This window comes from Amblyomma americanum, chromosome 2 (assembly GCF_052857255.1).
Source record: "Amblyomma americanum isolate KBUSLIRL-KWMA chromosome 2, ASM5285725v1, whole genome shotgun sequence".
Classification (NCBI taxonomy): domain Eukaryota; kingdom Metazoa; phylum Arthropoda; class Arachnida; order Ixodida; family Ixodidae; genus Amblyomma; species Amblyomma americanum.
Window position 1 is genome coordinate 20,168,484 of NC_135498.1, and position 23,654 is coordinate 20,192,137.

The 23,654-nt window shown below is 48.1% G+C and overlaps 1 protein-coding gene across 1 annotated transcript; it reads left to right on the plus strand.

Annotated features, from left to right (window-relative positions):
* The first annotated feature begins 378 nt into the window (after positions 1-378).
* Positions 379-19,609, plus strand: LOC144118302 (myeloid differentiation primary response protein MyD88-like). The gene is made up of 5 exons (XM_077651272.1): positions 379-853; positions 15,608-15,776; positions 17,447-17,538; positions 18,554-18,840; positions 18,871-19,609. Exons 1-5 carry the CDS (start codon positions 451-453, stop codon positions 19,051-19,053), a joined length of 1,134 nt encoding a protein of 377 aa, XP_077507398.1. The 5' UTR covers positions 379-450; the 3' UTR covers positions 19,054-19,609.
* The last annotated feature ends 4,045 nt before the right edge of the window (positions 19,610-23,654 follow it).

Consider the following 23,654-nt stretch of genomic DNA (forward strand, 5'->3'; position numbering starts at 1 on the left):
AACATTTCCCTGCACCTTCTTTGATTTCAGCGACAGTTGGATTCCGTAATAGTGTGTATGTCATAACGAGCGCCTAATTTTTCTGCCCTTGTATATTCACACAGCAGATGTGTTTTCTCCGAGAAAATGATCATTATAATGCGGCTGCTCGTTGTTGGTTTTAGTTTAATTTTATAAAGTTAACTGTTAGGGCGCACATTTATGGAGAGTGTCTCTTCACCGTTCCTAATATCACTCGATTGTGAAACGAAGTAAAAAGCAGCATAAACAATTTAAACAAGCGACACAAATGCTTCTATTAGTTTTCCTAGCGTTTTTATACCGTGCTCTATTTGATCTCTGGATCTGCACCTTTTTTTTTTCAGTGCCATTACTTCGCAGTCTACACTCTGGGCTATTTACAACACGGATTATACAACGAATAAGATCAGTATCATGTCCTCCTGTTAGATGCTCGTACGCATCACCACATTGATGGCGGACGGGCCAATCATGGCTTACCCAAGGCTCACGGTGCAAGATACCGCAGAGCTGACACCAGACAGCTGTCAGGACGTTCCATTAAGTGCAGTGGGCCTCAAGTGCAGGTCCATACTTGCCATGCGGCTGGACGTACCTCAGCTGCTTCTAGGTCCGTCAGGCCATCGAGATTGGCGAGGGTTGGCATTATTGACAGGGTTCAGCTGTGATGAGGTGGAGGTCCTGAGGGAGCAGGGGAAGAGCCCTACGGCATCTCTCCTGGACCAGTGGGAGATGCGATCAAGCCAGCATACGGCAACTGTTGGACGGCTCGTGGAGCACCTCATGTGCCTGGAGAGATACGATGTTCTCGGCGCCACTGAGACAGAACTTCGTAAGAGACAACTGCTGCCCTGATTTTGCGCACTGTAATATTAAGGCGAAAGTCTTTATAGGCTCATGATTCGCCAGCTGGGATGCTCAGTCAAACTGATAACACGTCATCAGTGGTGTAGTATGTCGTATATATATATATATATTTATATATAGTGCCCTAACGATACTTAAGTAATTATCAATTAGCAAGAAGTTAATCACTTAGGTAGTAATTAATGCTCTGATAGTTCATATATATATATATATATATATATATATATATATATATATATATATATATATATATATATATATATATATATATATATATATATATATATATATATATATATATATATATATATATATATATATATATATATATATTCAAAGTTGAAAACGCTTCATTTAGCCATAGATTTATTTTGAGTCGACGTTTCGGACAGAGCCTGTCCTTTCTCAAGACTGAAGTTACAGGGGTCTTCTTCCTCTTCTTAAGGAGTTGGCACTGGCACACATGTACGACACATGAACAAAAGAAACAAACGGTGGCAAAGAATACTAGAAAAGATACAGATAGAAAGGGAAAAAAGGGGGAACAAATAAAAAAGAAAAACGTGTTGTACCCCGCCGCCCACCCCGAAGCCGCGGGGAGCCGACCCCGGACGAGGGAAACAAAAAAAAAAGGAAAACACGGAGCGGGAGAGGATAATGGCTACCCATCAAGGCAACAGAGCGGCGGCGTGTAAGGTGGACAGGAGCAGACGGTGGCGGGATCGCCCTACACACAAAAGTTAAAGACGCGTGCACTCGCGTGCCCCGTACACAAAGAGTAAACAAATAAACAAAATAAAATGCAGACAGGACAGGAGACTTCCGACGGAAGTCTCCTGTCCTGTCTGCATTTTATTTTGTTTATTTGTTTACTTTTTCTGGCCAGGTCACGCGAGTGCAAGCATCTCCAATTTATATATGTTGGACAATTCCGCCACCGTCTGTTTCTGTACACCTTACTCGCTTAAATGCTCCCGCCATTGTCATTTAGCCGCCACACGACACTGGCATGAGCTCGGATGTTTTACTGCTGTGTGTCTGGGTGTTTTCATGCACAGTGCACGTGTGTTTAGTTAAGCTCACGGCGCCGCTGATTCGGCCTTGGCTCTGGCTGCCGAAGTGGTTCAAGATGACGGAAGCTCCGACCCTGTCTGCATTTTATTCTGTTTATTTGTTTACTCTTTGTGTACGGGGCACGCGAGTGCACGCGTCTTTAACTTTTGTGTGTAGGGCGATCCCGCCACCGTCTGCTCCTGTCCACCTTACACGCCGCCGCTCTGTTGCCTTGATGGTAGCCATTATCCTCTCCCGCTCCGTGTTTTCCTTTTTTTTTTTGCTTCCCTCGTCCGGGGTCGGCTCCCCGCGGCTTCGGGGTGGGCGGCGGGGTACAACACGTTTTTCTTTTTTATTTGTTCCCCCTTTTTTCCCTTTCTATCTGTATCTTTTCTAGTATTCTTTGCCACCGTTTGTTTCTTTTGTTCATGTGCCGTACATGTGTGCCAACTCTTAAGAAGAGGAAGAAGACCCCTGTAACTTCAGTCTTGAGAAAGGACAGGCTCTGTCCGAAACGTCGACTCAAAATAAATCTATGGCTAAATGAAGCGTTTTCAACTTTGAATTTTTGCCTCTAGCAACCAAATACGTTTATCTTTCTATACTATATATATATATATATATATATATATATATATATATATATATATATATATATATATATATATATATATATATATATATATATATATATATATATTGCCACCTAGTGTTGCCAGGTGGCGCAAGCTGTCCGCGAAGACGATGAGGTTGCGATCGTGCTATCGTGGATCGGCCGCCATTACCGTCTCCTCTTGCCGACTCCAGCTGTTGAAGCGTCTCTCCGTGAGAACTCCGTGACAATTTGGTGGAGCCTGCTGGGTACGAGTATCCCATGCAAGAAACCCCTCCAGTGAGCCGTGCCGCCAGCCCTGCGCCGATTGACACCCCGGTACACCGCTTCAGCCGGAGGCTGCAGGGACTTTCACCGGAGCTTGGACCACTCGCGACAGTCATGATGCCAGCCACCGGTATTCTCACGCAAGCTGCCGGTGCTACACCTGCCCACTATACCTTGCAGACCCCGCGGGTTCCCAAGGCCTTCCACGGGGACCTTTTCGAAGACGTGGAGGACTGGTTCCTTCACTTCGAGCGTGTGGCTGCTTATAACCAGTGGGACGACGCCGCGAAACTAAGAAACGTCTACTTTAGCCTAGAGGATGGCGCCCGCACGTGGTTTGAGAACCGTGAGGAAGTTCTAACTTCCTGGCGAGAGTTTCGCCGTCGCCTGCTGGAGGCCTACACCAGCGCGGATCGCCGCGAAAGAGCGGAGCGGGCAATCCAGTCCCGCGTCCAGCTACCGAAAGAAAGCGTACAAATGTACGTCGAGGACATGACGCGGCTCTTCAGGAGAGCTGATCCTGCCATGCCTGAAGAGAAGAAACTTCGGCACTTAATGAGAGGCGTCAAAGAGCAGCTGTTCGCAGGCCTCGTGCGCAGCCCACCATCTACAGTTGCTGCATTTCTTTCGGAAGCCACAACGATGGAGAAGGTCCTGCAACAGCGTTGCGCCAGTTACGACCGGCCCGTGCATGCTGCTGCAGTCACATCATCGTTTGCCACCATCGGACAGCATCCTGATGATTTGCGGGAACTTATTCGCACAATCGTGCGTGAGGAGCTTCACAAATTTTGTAGCCCGTCGCAGCCTGCGCTCGGTTCCATCTCCGCTCTTGTACGAGAGGAGGTGCAACAGGCGTTCCGGGGCCCTGTTCCTGTGGTCGACGTACCACCTCTGCCTGGGGACTACCACCGTCCGACGTACGCCGAAGTTGCAAGGCGTCCGGCTCCCGCTTCGCCGCCACCAATTCACGCCATGCCTCAAGCCCCGCGGCCCTCTGTGCAACCGGTGCAGTACTTCGAGGATCGTCGAGCACCCCTCCGAAAGGCCGACGTTTGGCGTACACCTAACCGACGACCGCTCTGTTTTCACTGCGGAGAGCCAGGTCATCTTTATCGAAATTGTTATTACCGACGCATCGGCATCCAAGGCTTCCGCACCGACTCACCGAGACCCCGTCAAGGTGAACGACCCCCTGAAATTGAAGAATTCCTTGCGGACCAGCGCAATCCATCCCGAGCGCAGCGGCAGTCGCGCTCACCCTCACCGAGGCGCTCTTCCCCGACACCTCCCGGCTTCTCGCGAGCGGCACCGGGCCGATCGCCAAGTCCTCGTCGGGAAAACTGAAACCCGCGACCTTCGGGGGCGAGGTCGCTGGGGGGCACTGTGCTGAAGACCTCCCGTCGTCGCCGCTACAATCCGACAAAAACCCGCCGACGCCATCACCAGAGTTAAAAAACCGCGTTTCTTTAGAAATACCCGTTCTTATCGATGGTCGCAGAGTAAGCGCATTAGTTGATACCGGGGCCGATTATTCGATCTTAAGTGGACAACTGGCGACCATTCTGAAAAAAGTGATTACCCCTTGGCCTGGCTCGCACCTTCGAACTGCCGGCGGTCATCTGGTTACGCCCAAGGGTATGTGCACTGCTCGCGTTCAGATCAGCAAGTCCACGTTCGTCGTCAGCTGCATCGTCCTGGGCGAGTGTTCTCGGGACCTAATCCTCGGCATCGACTTTCTGCGGGAGTATGGAGCAATTATCGATCTGCGCAACCGAATCGTCATGTTTTCCACAGAGCAAGCCGCCGAACTCGACAACTCCTGCCAACGCAGTGCCGCACTTCGCGTTTTCGCCGACAGCGTCACACTTCCGCCCCGTAGCAGTGTTTTGATTGAAGTCGCCTGTGCTGAGTTGCACGACGCTGAAGCAGTCGCCGAGGCTAATCATTCGCTCCTCCTGACTCAAGGCATCTGCGCCGCTCGAAGCTCACTAACAATTCGCGCTGGCCGGTCGGCGATCCTTGTTACAAATTTTTCTCCAGAGCACCGGCACCTTTTCTCTGGAACTGCGATCGCTACCGCTGAAGCGGTTGTGGATGTTCCGGTCTGCTTTGCGTTCGCGGCAGCAGCCCCTGACGACCAATCATCGCGCGCCACTGACGACCAATCTGTTCCGAATGTCGACATCAACTGCAACCTCCCCGAAGGAAAGCGCCTGGCCTTAGAGCACTTGCTATTGGAGTATAAACAGTGTTTCGCTTCTTCGTCGAAAGTTCGTCAAACGCCCCTAACGCAACACCGGATCATTACGTATGACGACGCTCGCCCTATCCGCCAGCAGCCTTATCGTGTTTCCGCCAAAGAACGGGAAGTAATCCAAAAGCAAGTTCAGGAGATGATTGACGACGGTGTAGTTCAACCTTCCCAAAGCCCGTGGTCTTCGCCTGTTGTCCTTGTTAAAAAGAAGGATGGAACACTTCGATTCTGCGTGGACTACCGTAAATTAAACAATGTGACTAAAAAGGACGTCTACCCGTTGCCCCGCATTGATGACTCCCTGGACAGATTACGGCGTGCTAAGTACTTTTCATCCATTGACCTGAAGAGCGGTTATTGGCAAATTGAAGTGGACGAACGGGACCGCGAAAAAACTGCCTTCGTTACACCAGATGGCCTCTATGAATTCAAAGTGCTGCCTTTTGGCTTGTGCTCTGCGCCAGCGACGTTTCAACGGATGATGGACACTGTCCTCACCGGCCTCAAGTGGCAAAGTTGTCTTGTATACCTGGACGACGTTGTCGTTTTTTCAGAAACTTTTGAACAGCATCTCGTGCGCCTGCGAACTGTCCTCAGAGCCCTCCATTCCGCTGACCTTACGCTGAAGCCCCAGAAGTGCCACTTCGGTTACACAGAGCTCAGGTTCCTCGGTCACGTTGTGAGCGCCGACGGAGTTCGACCCGACCCCGACAAGACAGCCGCCGTCGCCAATTTTCCTACTCCGACTGACAAGAAAGCTGTCCAGCGTTTTCTGGGTCTCTGTGCATATTACCGACGGTTTATTGCGGACTTCGCAAAGATTGCAGAGCCGTTGACGCGCCTCACCAGGAGCAACACCTCCTTCGTTTGGACAATAGACCAAGAGACGGCTTTCTCTTCGCTCCGCCAACGCCTTCAGACATCTCCCGTTCTTGCACACTTCGACGAAGAGGCCGACACCGAGATCCACACCGACGCCAGCAATATCGGTCTTGGAGCTGTCCTTGTCCAACACCAAGAGGGCATTGAGAGAGTTATAGCCTATGCTAGCCGTACTCTCTCCCGCGCCGAACGCAATTACTCTACGTCAGAGAAGGAATGCCTTGCTGTCGTATGGGCCACCATGAAATTTCGCCCTTACCTTTACGGCCGCGCATTCAAAGTCGTAACCGACCACCACTGCCTATGCTGGCTGGCTAATTTGCGAGACCCGTCTGGACGATTGGCCCGCTGGAGTTTACGGCTCCAAGAATTCGACATTACCATCGTATATAAGTCGGGCCGTAAACACGAAGACGCCGACACGCTGTCGCGTGCACCTCTCGACTCTTCCGGTCCCGAAATCGACGACGACAGCGGTTTCCTCGGTATACTTAATGCATCGGACATAATAGCCCGGCAGCGGGCTGACACGGACCTCCGACCGCTGATTGACAACCTTGAAGGTCACGCCATGCCTCTACCACGACACTTCGCTCGACGTCTCGGCTCTTTCTGTTTGCGCGAAGGTATCTTATACAAGAAGAACTCGAGAGGCCAAGAAAGAGCTTACCTTCTGGTACTTCCGGCCGATCTTCGCGCCGACATTTTATTGGCATGCCACGACGAGCCCACTTCAGGCCATCTGGGTTTTTCCCGGACGCTCGCCAGGATACGCAACATGTACTACTGGCCCGGACTCTCGGACGATGTCCAAAGGTACGTAAAAAACTGCCGTGAATGCCAGCGCCGGAAGACGCCACCGCTTAAGCCGGCGGGTTTTCTCAAGCCCGTTACTACACCCCGCTCTCCGTTCGATCAAATAGGAATGGACCTTCTCGGTCCTTTTCCGTTGTCACTCTCAGGAAACAAGTGGATCATAGTCGCTACTGACTATTTGACTCGCTACGCCGAGACCAAGGCGATACCCTGTGCCACAGCTTCAGAGGTCGCCGACTTTTTCATGCAAAACATCGTCTTGCGGCACGGAGCCCCTTCGTGCGTTATTACCGACAGAGGCACAGCGTTTACAGCGCAGCTAATCGACCATATATTTACGTTGAGCTGCGCTAGCCATCGCAAGACCACAGCTTATCATCCGCAGAGCAATGGGCTAACCGAACGCTTAAACAAGACCATTGCGGACATGCTGTCAATGTACGTAGACGTTCAGCACAAAACTTGGGATGAGGTGCTACCGTACGTCACATTTGCGTACAACACGGCCCTCCAGGAGACTACACGCTTTACTCCCTTTCGTCTTGTATATGGACGTGAAGTCCAGAGCATGCTTGACGCGATGCTACCATGCCTCGATGACGACCAACTCGCACCCGATGTTCATGAAATTGCCCAACGCGCTGAAGAAGCCCGTCAGCTTGCCCGCGTACACATCGGCCAGCAGCAGGGCACTGATGCGCGCCGTTACAACCTTCGACACCGACAGGTCGACTACAATCCCGGTGAACAAGTTTGGGTGTGGACACCTGTCCGCCGCCAGGGCTTGTCCGAGAAACTACTCTGCCGCTACTTTGGCCCCTATAAAGTGCTACGGCGTATCAGTGATGTTACCTATGAAGTGGTTCCCGACGGTGCCGCGCAACCGCGACGTCGACAGCCCAACAGCTCTGACATTGTGCACGTTGTGCGGCTTAAGCCGTACTATGCCCGATAACGGCTTAGCGGCCCTCCGTTGTGACTCTGTGTGTGCTCCGTTTTCCTGCGATGCCCTTCTTTTTCGGAGGGGGGAATAATGCCACCTAGTGTTGCCAGGTGGCGCAAGCTGTCCGCGAAGACGATGAGGTTGCGATCGTGCTATCGTGGATCGGCCGCCATTACCGTCTCCTCTTGCCGACTCCAGCTGTTGAAGCGTCTCTCCGTGAGAACTCTGTGACAATATATATATATTGTAACGGAAAACAGGGAGACAGGTCGCTAACCAGCAGAATACAGCAAGCAGCCAGCCAGCCAGCGCGAGACACTTCAATGTCTTCGAAGACACTTCAGCGCCACCTGAGAACACCAGGTGGCATTACTCCCCCTCCAAAAAAAAGAAAAACAAAAGCGGGGTTGCAGTATGGGCAGTGGAAAGAGGAAAAAAAAACAGCACAAGCACACAAAAATGTACAAGGGAGGTGGGCGAAGGTGTCCCACGCGAAAACTAGCAGAACACTGAGCGTACTATCCATTACCGCGTGAAGTAGGGTTTCATGCGGACAACGTGCACAACCTCAGAGCGGGGTGGACGACGCTGAGGCTGCACAGTCCCGTCAGGAAGAACTTCGTAGGTCACTTCGGTGACGGGGCGCAAAACTCGGTACGGTCCAAAGTAACGGCACATCAGTTTTTCAGACAAGCCTGGGCGGCGTACCGGGGTCCACACCCAAACTTGGTCTCCCGGATGGTATTCGACGTGCCGATGACGGAGGTTGTAGCGGCGCGCATCCGTGCCCTGCTGCCGCTGAATGTGAAGACGGGCAAGTTGACGTGCTTCCTCGGCGCGCTGAGCGAACTGCTCGGCGTCTGGCGTGAGTGGGTGGTCATCAGTGCTGCATGGAAGCATTGCATCCAGCATCGTCTGAACGTCACGTCCGTAGACCAGACGAAATGGTGTAAATCGGGTCGTCTCCTGGGTGGCCGTGTTGTAAGCGTATGTGACGTACGGGAGAATCTCGTCCCAGGTTTTGTGCTGCGAGTCTATGTACATTGCGATCATGTCGGCGATCGTTCTGTTGAGTCTCTCTGTGAGCCCGTTCGTCTGTGGGTGATAGGCAGTAGTTTTGCGATGGTTCGTGTGACTGAGCTCGAACACGTCGCGCATGAGCTGTGCCGTAAACGCCGTACCTCGATCAGTGATTACGTGGGACGGTGAGCCATGACGCAGCACGATTTGTTGCATAAAAAACTGGGCGATCTCAGATGACGTACCGCGCTGCACCGCTTTAGTTTCCGCATACCTTGTTAAATAGTCGGTCGCGACTATGATCCATTTATGACCGGCCGATGACACAGGGAATGGGCCCAGAAGATCGATGCCGACTTGATCAAAAGGCGTCCGAGGGGGTTCAATAGGTTGGAGCAAGCCCGCTGGCTTGAGAGGAGGCGCCTTACGACGTTGGCAATCGCGGCAGCCTCTGACGTAACGCTGGACGGCGTGAGAAAGTTTGGGCCAATAATACGCCTGGCGCACGCGTGCAAGTGTGCGGGCAAAGCCCAAGTGGCCGGAGGTCGGCTCATCGTGACAAGCAAGAAGGATATCGGCGCGGAGATCTGCCGGAACGACGAGGAGGTGCGCTCGGTCAACAGTGCTGGAGTTTTTCTTAAACAAAATGCCGTTCCGGAGACAGAAGGCCGGCAGGTTTCTAGAAAATTGTCGGGGTACGACAGAAGCTCGGCCCTCCAGATAATCAATGATAGGTCGCAGGTCTGGGTCAGCTCGCTGGCGGGTCATTAGGTCTAAGGCGCTGACAACTCCAATAAAACCACTCTCGTCCTCTATGCTATCATCCGCTAACCCGACGGGCGCGCGAGAGAGTGCGTCAGCGTCTTCGTGCGTCTGGCCAGATTTGTGCACAATGGTGTAATCGAATTCTTGGAGGCGGAGGCTCCATCGGGCTAGGCGCCCCGATGGGTCGCGAAGATTTGCAAGCCAGCACAACGAATGGTGGTCGGTAACTACTTTGAACGGGCGGCCGTAGAGGTACGGACGAAATTTCATGGTTGCCCACATAACCGCAAGGCATTCTTTTTCTGTGGTCGAATAGTTTGTTTCAGCGCGAGAAAGCGTGCGGCTTGCATACGCGATGACCCTTTCCACGCCACCTTGGTGTTGGACGAGTACGGCGCCGAGGCCGACGTTGCTCGCGTCGGTGTGGACTTCGGTTTCAGCCTCTTCATCAAAGTGCGCAAGAACAGGGGATGTTAGCAGTCGTCTGCGCAGCTCGGCAAAAGCCTCCTGCTGCTCGGCAGCCCACACGAACTGTGTATCATTGCGCGTGAGGTGGTACAGGGGTGCGGCAATCTTTGAAAAGTCGGCGATGAAGCGGCGGTAATATGCACACAGACCCAAAAAACGTTGCACACTTTTCTTTGTTGCAGGAACAGGAAAGTTGGCGACGGCAGCAGTTTTCTCGGGGTCGGGCTTGACGCCATCGGCACTCACGAGGTGACCGAGAAACTTCAACTCTTTGTACCCAAAGTGGCACTTCTCGGGCTTTAGCGTTAAGTCGGCCGATCGGAGGGCATCTAATACTGTCCTCAGGCGTTCAAGGTGTTCGGCAAAGGTTTCGGAAAATACGACGACATCATCGAGATAAACCAAACAAGTTTGCCATTTTAGTCCAGCGAGAACGGTATCCATCATCCGCTGGAAAGTTGCCGGCGCTGAACATAGCCCAAAAGGTAGCACTTTAAATTCGTACAGTCCGTCGGGTGTCACGAACGCCGTTTTTTCGCGGTCCCGCTCGTCGACCTCTATCTGCCAGTACCCACTCTTTAAATCAATGGAGGAGAAGTACTGGGCGCGACGAAGTCTGTCGAGCGAGTCGTCGATACGAGGCAGTGGGTAGACGTCTTTTTTGGTGATGTTGTTCAGTTTCCGATAATCCACGCAGAAGCGGAGTGTCCCATCCTTTTTCTTCACCAGCACGACAGGTGAAGACCAGGGGCTGCTGGAAGGTTGAATGATTCCATCTGAAAGCATCTCCTTCACCTGCGTTTGGATCGCCTCACGCTCCTTCGGTGAGATACGGTACGGCTGCTGATGGATGGGGCGGGCATCGTCGGGCGTAATGATGCGGTGCTTGAGAAGAGCCGTTTGCCGGACTTTCGACGAAGAAGCGAAACAGGAGGAGTATTCAAGTAGGAGGGCACGTAGTTCTCGCTGTTGAGTCACCGAAAGGTCCGGGCTGATGTCAAGGGATGGGCGCACAGGTCTAACAGCTTCGAACGCGAAACATTCAGAAACCTCCGCTAAGGGGTCGGCGAATGCGATGGCAGTAGCACGAAAAAGGTGCCGGGGCTCGTTAGAGAAGTTAGTCACCAGGAGCTCAGAGCAGCCGTCGCGGAGATGGATGAGACCTCGCGCTGAGCAGATGCCGTGGGTGAGCAAAAGGGACAGGTTGCCCTCTGCGACCGCTGTCCCTTCACGTAGTCCGTCGCAGTGAACACTCACAAAATCGCTGGCGCGTGGCGGAATCCAAACGCTCTCGGCGGATATTCGAAGGGCGGCGCGGCGTGGACAGTCCTCGGAGTAAACATCAGCTTTCTCGGTAGAAAATGTGACAGTGCGCTTTCGGAGGTCAATAATAGCTCCATACTCTCGGAGAAAATCAACGCCAAGGATACAGTCACGGGAGCAGTTCGGTAGAACTAGGCAGCTGACAACAAATGTGGAGCTGCGAATTTGGACTCTTGCTGTGCATAGGCCAAGCGGAGTTGCGACATGTCCGCCAGCCGTGCGAATCTGCGTGCCGGACCATGGTGTCATTACTTTTTTAAGAAGCGCCGCTAGCTTTCCGCTTAAAATCGAGAAATCAGCGCCAGTGTCCACCAAAGCACTAACCTTATAGCCATCGAGAAGCACGGGTATATCCAACGAGAATCGATCTCCGAGTTCAGGTACTGCAGTCGTTGCCTTTAAATCGCGGTCGGTCGCTGTTCGCGTTGTCGGGGGGTCTTGTTCGTATCGATTGCCAGCGGCCTCGCCCCCTGAGGTCGCTCTCTTTAGTTTTCCCGGCGGGGACTGGGCGACCGTCTCTGCGCCATCCAGGAGGAGCTTTGGGGCTGTGGCGAAGGTCGGCGTGGTGATGGAGACCGAGACTGCCGCTGGGGAATTGTCGCCATGCGCTGCTGGGCTACGTAGTCCTCGATCTCCCGGGGTCGTTGACCTCTTGGTGGACGGGGCATGTCGATAGGGAACCCCTGCAGCCCAAGCTGTCGATACGGGCACTGGCGATACAGATGACCGGGTTCCCCGCAGTGAAAGCAGAGACGCCGCCGATCCGGAGCACGCCACAGGTCCGTCTTCCGCTGGGGTGATCGTCGATTGTCGATGTAGTACGTGTCGGGGTGTGCGGAAAACAGCGAGCCTTGATTGGACGGAGGAAACTGCGCCGAAGAGGGCGCAGGACGTTGCAAGGCTTCAGCGTACGTTGGACGACGACACTCCGTTGGTAAAGGCGGCGGGTCAACGGACGGGAACGAAGGTCTCAAGGCTTGAACCTCTTCGCGGACCAGGCTAGCGAGAGAGCCGGCCGTCGGCAGGGGAGCACCGAAAAGCGCCTGGAGCTCTTCGCGCACAACGGAGCGGATCAGGTCGCGGAGAAGACCAGGTTTAGCCCCGAAGGCAGGAAGCGGCTCTGTAAGTGAAGCGGCGAGTACCGGCCGGTCGTAGGTGGTAGACCGCCGCAAGAGCATCTTCTCCATCGTGACCGCCTCCGAGAGAAACTCAGCAACAGTCCCAGGTGGACTGCGCACGAGGCCAGCGAAAAGTTGCTCTTTAACGCCGCGCATGAGATGGCGCACCTTTTTATCTTCGGGCATGGCCGGGTCAGCTCGCCGGAAGAGCCGAGTCATATCCTCCACGTACATGCTTACAGTCTCATTCGGCATCTGAATGCGAGACTGCAAAGCCCGTTCAGCCCGTTCTCGACGATCCGTGCTGGTGTAGGTCTCCAGCAGGCGTCGGCGGAACTCGTGCCATGATGTTAGGGCGTCTTCTCGGTTTTCGTACCAGGTACGTGCACCATCCTCGAGACTAAAGAAGACGTTTCGAAGTTTAGCGGCGTCGTCCCACTGGTTGAATGAGGCCACGCGTTCAAACTCGAGAAGCCAGTCCTCTACGTCTTCGAGCTGACTGCCGTGGAATGGTTTGGGCAGTCGCGGATTCTGCAAGGTGTAGTAGGCAGCAGCTGGCATGACAGGTCGATGGGTGGGTGCTCTGGCAGACTCCAAAAGCCCGTGTTCGGGAGGTAGGCCTTGATTTCTCCGGCTAGCACGGTGCACGGGGGTGTCCACTAGCGAAGGACTGGAGCCCAGGGTATCCGGAGGAGTATGAGACATATACAGGGATCTTTACCCAGCGCCTACACCAAAATATGTAACGGAAAACAGGGAGACAGGTCGCTAACCAGCAGAATACAGCAAGCAGCCAGCCAGCCAGCGCGAGACACTTCAACGTCTTCGAAGACACTTCAGCGCCACCTGAGAACACCAGGTGGCAATATATATATATATATATATATAGTTCACTAAAGACACATAAGTAATTAGCAATTAGCAAAAAGATAATCACCTATGTAGTAATAATGATTTGATAGTTGGATCATTATTAACTTAGTAATTCGAGAAAAATATTAGTTATTTAGTAATTCGTTAATCAGCAATACTAATGGTTGGTGTAGTATGTCGTAACTGGAAACTGCATATATGATAATCTACTGCGCATGCGCAAGGCCCAAGCAGACAATGCACCGGCGCTTCATCCTACTGCCCATGCGTGTGACGTCACTGAGTGGCGCCACCATCGTTCGAGAGGAGCGCTGCCCGGGCAATCTTACCAGACGCCTCCTGAACGCCGACCTTGGAGGATGCCGCCTAAACGCTCCCCTGTCTCCAGCAACCAAGCTTGCGCGTGCTAATGAACGTCAGCGAAAGTGTCGTGAAGCAAACAAATGTGTAGTCATTAATCAACCACTTTTTTTGATGCTTACACATTTTTATATCTATAAAGATATAAAAAGTTACCGCTGACAGAAAGTAATGGCATCACAATTCCTGAAAACGACTTGGTGAATGCGGGGACAAAGGCGCGAAAGCGTACCCTGAATTGCTACTACGGATATAATGGCTCCAAAATAAACTTGCGCAATTGAACAGAAGTTCAGTGTTGAGGTGGTACCACAGTAAGATGAAATTACATTTGTGGCAACCGAACGTTCCTTGTCTAAACATTGTGATTATCACTGAACCGTCTAAACACAATATATTGACAGCATGAGCCAATATTGCAATTAAGATGCAATATTTAGCTTTCACTGAAACAAATTTAAGACAACAAATGATTTCATGCAGCTGTTGAAATTTATGCTAAAATCGGCCCTGATAGGTTTACCTTCTCAGCAGCACTGCATAGCTTGAGGCACACAAAAGATGTGCAAAGTAAACTATAAGAATTTTAGAAACTAAAAAAATAGTCGCAATACTCTAAGAAGTGTTTGCTGACACTTTGGCATATCTGTAAGAAAATTCCAGTCCTTCAGGCGACACATGATGAGCTTGTTCGTGTAGTTGCTTCTTTCAGTATAATACTGCGCTATTTTTGTATGTCCACCTTAAGATTTCTTGCTTTAAATTGGGTCATAAATGTACTATATTTTTATGGGTTTTTGTTTTTCAACGTTGAGTTTGCTTTTTTTTTTTACTCCATAGCATATATAACTTTTAACAGAATATGCCTACTTGCTGAAGCATTCAATTAGTTCAAAAAGACAGTGCTCGAATGTTCCTAACTTCTTTTGTTGCTTCAGATTCTATACTTTTTTCTGAGTCGGAGTTTCAGCATTCAAAGAGATGAAACTTTTCTGAGCACAGTGCATTGAAAGCATATGTTTAGCCGCTGTGCCTTATGATTAAAAAAATGAAGGCAGGCAACAGTACAATGTGCCACTATACCACTAATTTTCTACATAGCTCATTGTGCTGAAAACGTCGCCCTCTATATTGCTGCGGATCTAAAATTCACTGCAGTGAACCATTTGCCACCTAAGCAGAGATGAAACAGAACTGTGCAATAGTGTATTAGCATTAGATTTAGTTATGGGTGATTAAGCTAGCTAATTTAAGGTGCAGTCTAGGAATGCTATCGTGAACTTTGGATGTCTTAACTGGCATGGGTAGCCTACAGTAATCCTTGAGTCCTTTCTTGGTTCGGAAAACGTGTTGCTTTTTGTAGCTTCGGATGTTATTAAAAGTGCATAGATAGCTTGTTTGCATTATGTTCATTAGTTACTTCACCTAATCGGTTTTTCAGAGAAAGACACAGAATTCTACCAAAAGAAACAGTTGCTTCGACCCTCAGGTTTGTGGACAAATTTTGCGGAATTTGACCTGCATATCATTCAGACTAAGACACATTAATTTGAGAACCTTTGCTTGATACTTCTGTGCATATTAATTTTATATAAGAACTTACATTTTGTTATACATCTTGCCTGTGGTTTTGTTTCTGTATTGTGGTTGTCCCAGAATTGCTAAGCATTTTTGTTTTATTGACCACTCTTGTGGAGAAAAAAAATGTGGGACCCATTTTTTTGCAGGTTTTTTTTTGGTTTTAACTTTGTCTATGCTTGTTTGATGTTAGACGTGGTTTACTGTACTTGCTCTGATATATTTGGCGCGAAAAACGAAGTGTAACTTATTCAACTTTTCTTGATTTCCAGGCGTTATTGAGAGGTCCATCAGCAGATCATCACAATGTAAGAAAATCTACTCATTTTTCTTGTCCCTGTTGAACTAGTTATGGCTCTAATACGTACCATTTTTAAATGCAGGTAACCCTATATATGATGCATTCGTCTGCTATACTTCGAAGGATTGGCCAACTGTCGACGTGCTGGTAGACCGACTAGAATCTTTGGGCTTCCGTCTTTTCTTACCTAAGAGGGATCTAAAGGCGGGTTTGTTTAAATACCCCGCATTCTACGAAGTCATGGAGAAATGGTAGGCAGCCCTGTCTGTGGACTGGTTTAAGGCTTTCACACTTTTATAGGAATAATATAACTGTATTTTTGGAAAATGAATTTTAAGCGGACAAACGCAGTACCGAATTCATCACACCCCTTCATGATCTATGGCTCTACCAAGAATCATACGAACATTATAACCCCTCTTTGCAGATGTCAGAAATCAGGAGTGATACTTATTAGCATTGAGTTTACAGAAAATATTGGTTAATTGCACTCTGAGCTACCAAAACTTGAAATTAGTATTTTGCTTGTTATTTGGGCAGAATGTGTTTTTCAATGAAGAGTTTCTGGTTCATTCAGAGAGCAGATGGGGGTAGTCGTTATTATTGTCACTTCGGCTCTATCGTTCGTTCTTTCTGCCATGTTAGTGTCGTGTGCAGTAGCATATGTAACTACTATTAGTTGCAACTGTACATTTTGCACAGATTCACATGCGGTCAGATGTTGTAAGGTTACGTGTAATTCTTTTCTTGTTGTTCAGTTCAGCGAAAAGAGTTGATCCGTCATTTCTAAAATTCTTTGTGGGCACTGCTTAACGCTTGCTTGCGAAATTTTCTGTTGACATAGCAAACATTTGAAAATCCGTCTGGTTCACTGACGTTCACTTGCTCGACGGCGCTCAATTGCTGTCAAATCGCCCAACTGTACTCAAAGCGCTCAATTGCTGCTTTCGAGACAATGGAGGAAATGGGATTTTTCACAAAACTGAAAGAGCACAGGCAGAGGTGGTGCCCCAGTCAGGTAGTCTACGTTTCAACAAGACGTCTTTGTCTCGTCAAGAAAGGTCACCATTGGCAGAAGATAAGTAGGGCCTTCATTCAGAGAAGAAGAAAACGGTGAGGGGGTGAGGGCATTCATTTCATTTCAGAAAATGTCAGAACGAAAGGGTAAGAAAAAATGGGGCGGGAGGGGGTTAGGGAAGAAAGGCGCATTAAAAAACGAGAGCAAAAAGTGCTGAGCAGAATGTGGAGTACTTGAAAATGAAAATAAAAAAGATGATAGCAACGAGAAAAAGGTGATATGATGGCGAACGCGATTTCCTTTTCGCCATATGAGTTCCAGCCTTCATACCAAGGCGACAGCTTTTTCAAGGTTCAAGATTGCCACCTTGCCACCTTCTCCACCCCCTTACCTGACCGCCACGCTCTTCACCGGCCTTTCCTCCTCGGAAGCAAGGCCTTATTTAACCCCTGCCAATGATAACCAAACTTACGCAGATGAAGACATGTTCTCTTGCGGAAATTTTATTTAATGGATTAAAGCCTTTCCTGAACCTTTGTTTATTTTGTGGTGGGTGGCAAGTACTCTTGGGACATTATACTTGCATTGAGCGAGTGTCGTTATTGTCCATTGCTGTTAAATGCGTGTAAATGCAGCTCAACCAACAGCAGTGGATTCCTTGTATATTACATGTTTCAACCACGTACAGTCATTTGTGAAAGGTTCGTAATTGCAATCACTGAATCAATTTTTATACTAATTGAAATTACGAGAATTGAAAGCAGCCCCTGCACACTCATTGCTACCACTGTCTTGAGTTCTGCTTAAAGGATGTTATTGTTTTTTTCTTGGCTGATTTGTTCTATTCGTATCTAAAGTGAATACGAACGAATTTTCAATCATCTGTTCAATTTATTCTTTCAGGTGCAGAAAAACCATCATTGCATTTTCGCCACACTTTCTCCAGTCTGAAGAGTGTCGTGCGCAACAGAGGTTTAGTGAAAGCATACATATTGGTGAGCCAAGCATAATGAACACTAGTGACAACACCTTGGAATGTAATGATGTAAAATGGGTTGAAATTCTTGCAGGATCAAGCTGCGCAACACAAAACTCTCTTGCCGGCTTAAAATACTGAAAACTGAATTATTCGTACTTTAAGGGGACTGATTATTGGCTCGAAATTGCGCTCTTTTAGTCAGGAGAAACTTTTGTAACGCACCTAATGTTCACAAGGCGGAACGCCATCATTCACACCAGTTTGAAAGTTCAAAATAAGTTTACTGCACATGGAGCTTCAGTATAACAGGAACGACAGAGGTTGTGCAGAATAATGAATTGAGGGGTTATTTCTGCTGCAAAGTTGAAGATTTCATATAAGTGTTGCATCTCGGGAGGAAAACTGCTTAGAAAAGAAGAAAAAATGTACTTCACGCACACACCTTTAGAGTAATCGTTGACTGAATACTTGCTCTGTCTTTTTTACGTTAGGTTCTTTGGGAGGTGCTGTTAGGTAAATACATGCGCTGCATCTGTCAATGGTCTAGCAATTCCGGCTGTTGATACAATCATAGCTAACTAACAGGAGCGTATGCAAGGATGTAAAGTAAGCACAAACAAGGATGATCATGACAGAAAAAAGAATAGCTGTCACCACAAGCATCAAAGTATACAGCTCCTGTTTTGTCGTTTCCATTTCTTCCTCTCATGATTATTTATGTGTCCCGCTTTACCGCCGCATTAACGTCAACAGCCGTTTAACCGATGGCAGAGTCATTTCTGTGCTCAAGGCCAGTGGGCAATTTTGAGGCGTTTTATTCTCCCTGGTGTTACGGAGGGCATCTTGGTGAAGCCAGAACTCTGAAAAATGGCTTGGAGCTGAACTAAATGCAGAAAAGTTCTTAAAAAAGCCGTTTTAGTCGCCGCATTTTTTATTGTGCATAGAATTTACAATGTTTGGCAGCGTGTGTATGTATGTGTACGGGCTTTGTAGTTGTTCGCACGCATATTCGGTTTGTCTTCCATGCACAGGGCAAAGGAAACAAAAGCTGATTCCCGTCATCATCAAGCCGTGTGAGCTGGATGGCACAACACGCATGTTCTCCAAGATCAGCCTCTGCGATGACGGAAAAGCCGAGTGGGGATGGAATAAGCTCGTCGAATCCATCCGGTGCCGCTGTGACTCAGTGTTTGTCAGCGCGCCACATTCGTGTATTCTGCCCGTGTCCCCCTCCTCACTGTCAGCCCCCTCCTCACCGGTGCCCCCTCCTCACCCCTCCTCACACCCTAGCTCGTCGTGTGTGCGCGTTACAGCCTTGCCTAGGAAGCAATGAGCTATGCAGACCAGGGCTGACTCGAAGGATGATGAGGCGGTCGTCACTACAACGGCAGTGAACAAAAGCGGTGTGTTCCGCAGGTTGGGCAACTTGTTCGGTCGGAAGGTAGCCAACAGTGTGTCCACTGCCTCGAGCGGATTTCAAAGCATGGCTTCAGTTGAGGGATTTACCAGTGATGTGGAGACAGTGTCTTGAAAAATTTGCTGCAAAACGCCACCCTCACGCTGCTACCAAACTCGTTTTTGTGGGCCAGGTGGAGTTTGTACTAAGAGTCTTTTATTGAGTGAGATTTTTTGCAGTTGACTTCATCAATTTGATCGGAGATTTTCATGTTTCTTTCCATTGGATAAAATGGCAGTTGAAAATGAAACCCAAGTCTCCGAATCTGCGCGTGAGTTCCGTTCAGCTTTGTTTTCGGAGGTAAATGGAGATTTCACTACATCCTCCTGAGATAACTTCGCTTTTGTGTGAACAGAAAGAATTATACAACATTTTTAGTATGGCCTGTTAAACATTGTTTTCCTTATGTGCGGATGTGGTTAGAGGCTGGTCGTCGTAGAATTTTGGAGAGCCACTACGCAGCAGGGGTGCAAGCGTTATTCAAGGGTGCGAAAAGACCTGTAATAGGCTGGTTAAATATGGTATGTAACGATGAAGACAAGAGTAAATGCAGCACTCTATTGCATTCTAACATTTTCTCACGGGTTGCCTAACTGAAACTGGCAGCTGTGGTATTTGCAGGCTGGTAGAAGACGCTAGCGCGCTTCTTCATGCACAATTAATGTTTCTTTATGTCTGTTTGAGACAACCTGATCGCATTTTGAACGGAATACAGCGCTGCGTTAAGCTGTATACACATGTACAAGAAATGCCACAAAAGTTCTTCAATAGAAAAATTTGAACGAGCGCAGAGTCTTTTTGATCGCTGCATTTTTCATGTTTTATCCCTGCAATTTCCATGTTCCTTTGTGCATTCTTGACAGACAATACTGAAAACACTTTTTCATTGCATTTTCTTCCAGCCACCTCGGTGGCTTAGTGTTGATGGTGCACGGCTGCTGGCCCGAATGACGTGGGTTCGACCCCGGCCGCGGCGGTCGCATTTCATAAATTTTTGAGACCCGTGTTCTGTGCAATGTCTGTGCACAATAAAGAACCATAGGTAGCCTGAGTCGCTATGGGACGTTATACCGTATAAACCAAACCGAACCATAGGCAGTCGAAATTACCCCGAGCCTTTCACTGCTACGTCCCTCATAACCTGAGTCACTCTGGGGCGTTAAACTGCATAAAACCATAAACCATGAACATTTTCTTCCAAGGGCTGCAAGCGCATGTCTGCAGGTGTGAAAATCTTCGAAGATTGATAACCTCTTCTAGCATGCGTTGTTCCCTGTTGCAAGAGGTTTCCCGACAATATTTACACACGCTCTGCAATTAACCATAACATGACCAGGATTACATTCATCAAGTTCTAGACAGATGGCAAGCACACATTTGTTTATACGCTCCACGTACACACCTTCTTCTTGTCCTAGAATTAAATACAAAATTTAAGTACAAAACACAACTATATCTGCGCGTGTTACAGCCCACTAGTTTTTCAAACTTAAAAATGGCTTTCAAATTTCCTTTTCATATGATTCCTTTGCTTCTCAAAGGCGAGTCACCCACAATTGCAGTAAAATGAGCAGCGAATGAGCTATGGTTTATGTATCTTCAATTAAAGCAAAGAGGCCAATTAATCACTTCTGTGAACAGTGGGAAGATTCAGGCAGAGCAAGCTTTTTCTGGTTTTATTGTTCGTGCTTCAATCTTATGTAGTCCGTTTTTAGCCACCAGATTCTCTGACGTGTTTTGATAATTGCTTATTATTTTATGCAAGCTTTCCGTTATAAATTTACTCTCCGATGACAGCGACAGGCTGTTGTTTTGTTACCATCCTCCTTGAGAAGAAGCTTTTTTCTTTCTGCCTTCTTCTTCGGGCATCATACGCTTCGTATGCGAGCTCGTACTCTTTTAATTACACGTTGGCACAATTTATGTGTTGAAGTCACAATGAAATCAAGAAGTCTTGAAACTAGTTTAACAAATCACAGCTTCTGTTACGGTATTTCTTTCTTGCTGCCTTGATCTACTTAATTTTTTGTTTGACTTGTGCGCTAATATTTTGCATTGAACCTAATTTTTGACAGAAACTACCAGCTAAATTAGCCAGTATTTTTTAGTAGTCCTTGATAATATCTCTGCAATATTATAACAGGTGCAATTAGAGAATCTACAAATCAAGACGCGACACGGGTGATCGCGCAGGTTCAGCATAGCTGATATGCACCGTAATAAACTCTGGAGCGAAATGTTAATTTTATGAACATGCTTCATGATCGAAATGATGAAAGGGCAATGCCGTTCATGCCAGGAGAAATGTCAAATGTTACCCTCACACATTTGCATGACGCACAATCATAATTCACTTTCTTCGCAACTAATCTCAATATTAAATACCGAGCAGGTGCGTCGTGGTAAAGTTCTCAAATAAATTTTGTTTGACATGCGGTTGAGTCAATTCAAGGGCTGCTGATTTTTCAGTCAACAACCTTTGAGTAGACAGCCGCAACAAAACGTTAAAAAAATGTAAATTGAAAGCTCATTTTCCTAGGAAACAAGAAAGAAAACAAAAAATTGGTCGTCTAAATATCCTAATCGGGTCAAAGCTCAGGGATTAATGCACTGCGGGCGACAGCCTTCGTTTAACGCACGTAAAGGTTCGTGATCAAGCAAAAACGGGATAATTCATAATCAACAATGAATGGACAAATGTAGCCGTTAAATCCATTGCTGCATTAAAGATTCGCGCACAGAAAAGCAGTTAGGAAGGGAACCGCTGCAGTCAAATACTGCGGCCAGGTTTGTCCAGGCTAATGGTCTACTTGGAAGCGTGGTACAAACATGTACAGTACTCACGGATTGAAATAGGACATTCGGAGCGCGTGGCCGTCGCTTCATGGAGCGCCGCCCGTAGACGCTCATGGAACCAAGGTGGTGCATTGTGGTATGGCGCGAGAGGGAGAACATCTACAAAGCAGAATTGTTCCTTCCAGTAGCCAATGAGCCGGCCTGTGGCTTACCACATGCCTGCGTGGCACTGCAAGGCTAGCGCTCCGAATGTCCTATTTCAATCCGTGAGTACTGTACATTGTGCACGTTGTTTTGAATATAAATATTGTATTGTATGGTATTGTATTGCATTGTACTGTACTGTGTAGTATTGTGGCAAGTGAAATACGTGACTTCCGACGATCGCTTGTACTGAGGGAGCTTTACAAAAGAAAAATGCAACGAAATAAGAAACATCCTTGGATTCCTTCAATAAAGCGGCATATCTTCCACGCCACACAAAAATAACCGGCTATCAGTCGTGCCGAAGGTTTTTACTTCATTGGGAGCATTGCACGTTTCTTTCCCGGGAATTGCCTCTGCTTCAGCGAGTTTGTTTAGCTATTTATTCATTTACGGTGCTGGCCTGAACAAACACTCGGTGCATCAAATACTTTTGATGTACCATCTACAGTCCTTTCATACGATTCTTGGCGCAAAGAAAACAAAATTGCAAGAAAGAGCCGCAAAAATAAATGAGAAGGCAAAGGCTGTCTCGAAAGTTCACCCCTTGAAAGTGGACCACACCGCAAATGGAGAGGCTTGAAGCTATGGTTTCCTAAAAAAAATCTTTTTTTCAGCCGTTACGGTGATGCTCTCGTCTGTTTTGAAGAGCTCTGAGTGGTCACCGATGGAGTAGCGGGAGGTCTGAAGATAGAGGTGCGCCCTTTCAGTCCTTGTTTGTATCATGTCCTTCCGAGGATATCCTTTTCTCCAGTTTTACATTCCCTGCACTCTGATCAGAATATTTTGGTGTTTTCCGTTCTCTTGTCATTTGAAAACATTGCTATCCAGATGACACCTAAATCTTGAACCACAACAATAGAATCTGAGAAGTATTTGGCGCAGAACTTCTTTTCTGTAGTTTTATTTTGGAAAGTAAATTGCATGGAGTGGCTTGTTATGGACACACCCACGTGAGGAGTATCGCTTCATCCAGAGGCACGCTAGGAGTTTCTGCTAATTATTTCGACATACTCGTACAGTACTGCCTCTTAGTTCTATCTTCTCTAGCATGGTAACAGCAACGACATTCTTTATGCTGCCTAAGTTTTCCGAGACTTCTGATACATCTTACCGAAAAGGAACTCCAACTCCATAGGCTGTCACAAATGATGCAAGGACAGGAAAAAGTTTTGTTTCTGTGTGTGTACAAGTTTTTGAAACTTCGTAATCACGGTTTCCCGGAAGGGATAGCATGCACAACTTGCCGTAATTAAACTAAACACAAACACAAATGACCTTACTATAGTGTGCTCGCTCTCTTCGTGCTCGCTGCTCTGTTTGGTTTTGAAGAGCTTCGGGAAAACACAGAAAAGTGAAAAAAAGTAGAAACAATTGCCAGAAAATGAACAGGCTCTGGCCTTAACAAACGAAAAAGCTTTACGGCCTTTTAAACGGCGGCGGCTATGCAACTTAGAGTATTTCGGGTTTTTTTTTCGCGAGAAAATTACTGACTTGCTGTACATAATGCACCAACAGCTGGTGATCAAGCACTTTTTCTCCGTCTGGCAACCCATTACCGAGATGCTGGAGTTCTGGGGCGACAAATTTTCGGTAATATCACTCAAGAAATCGATGCTTACTGAAAGGCGTCAACGAGTTGTTCTATCTGGGATGTGCGTGCACGATATGAAGGT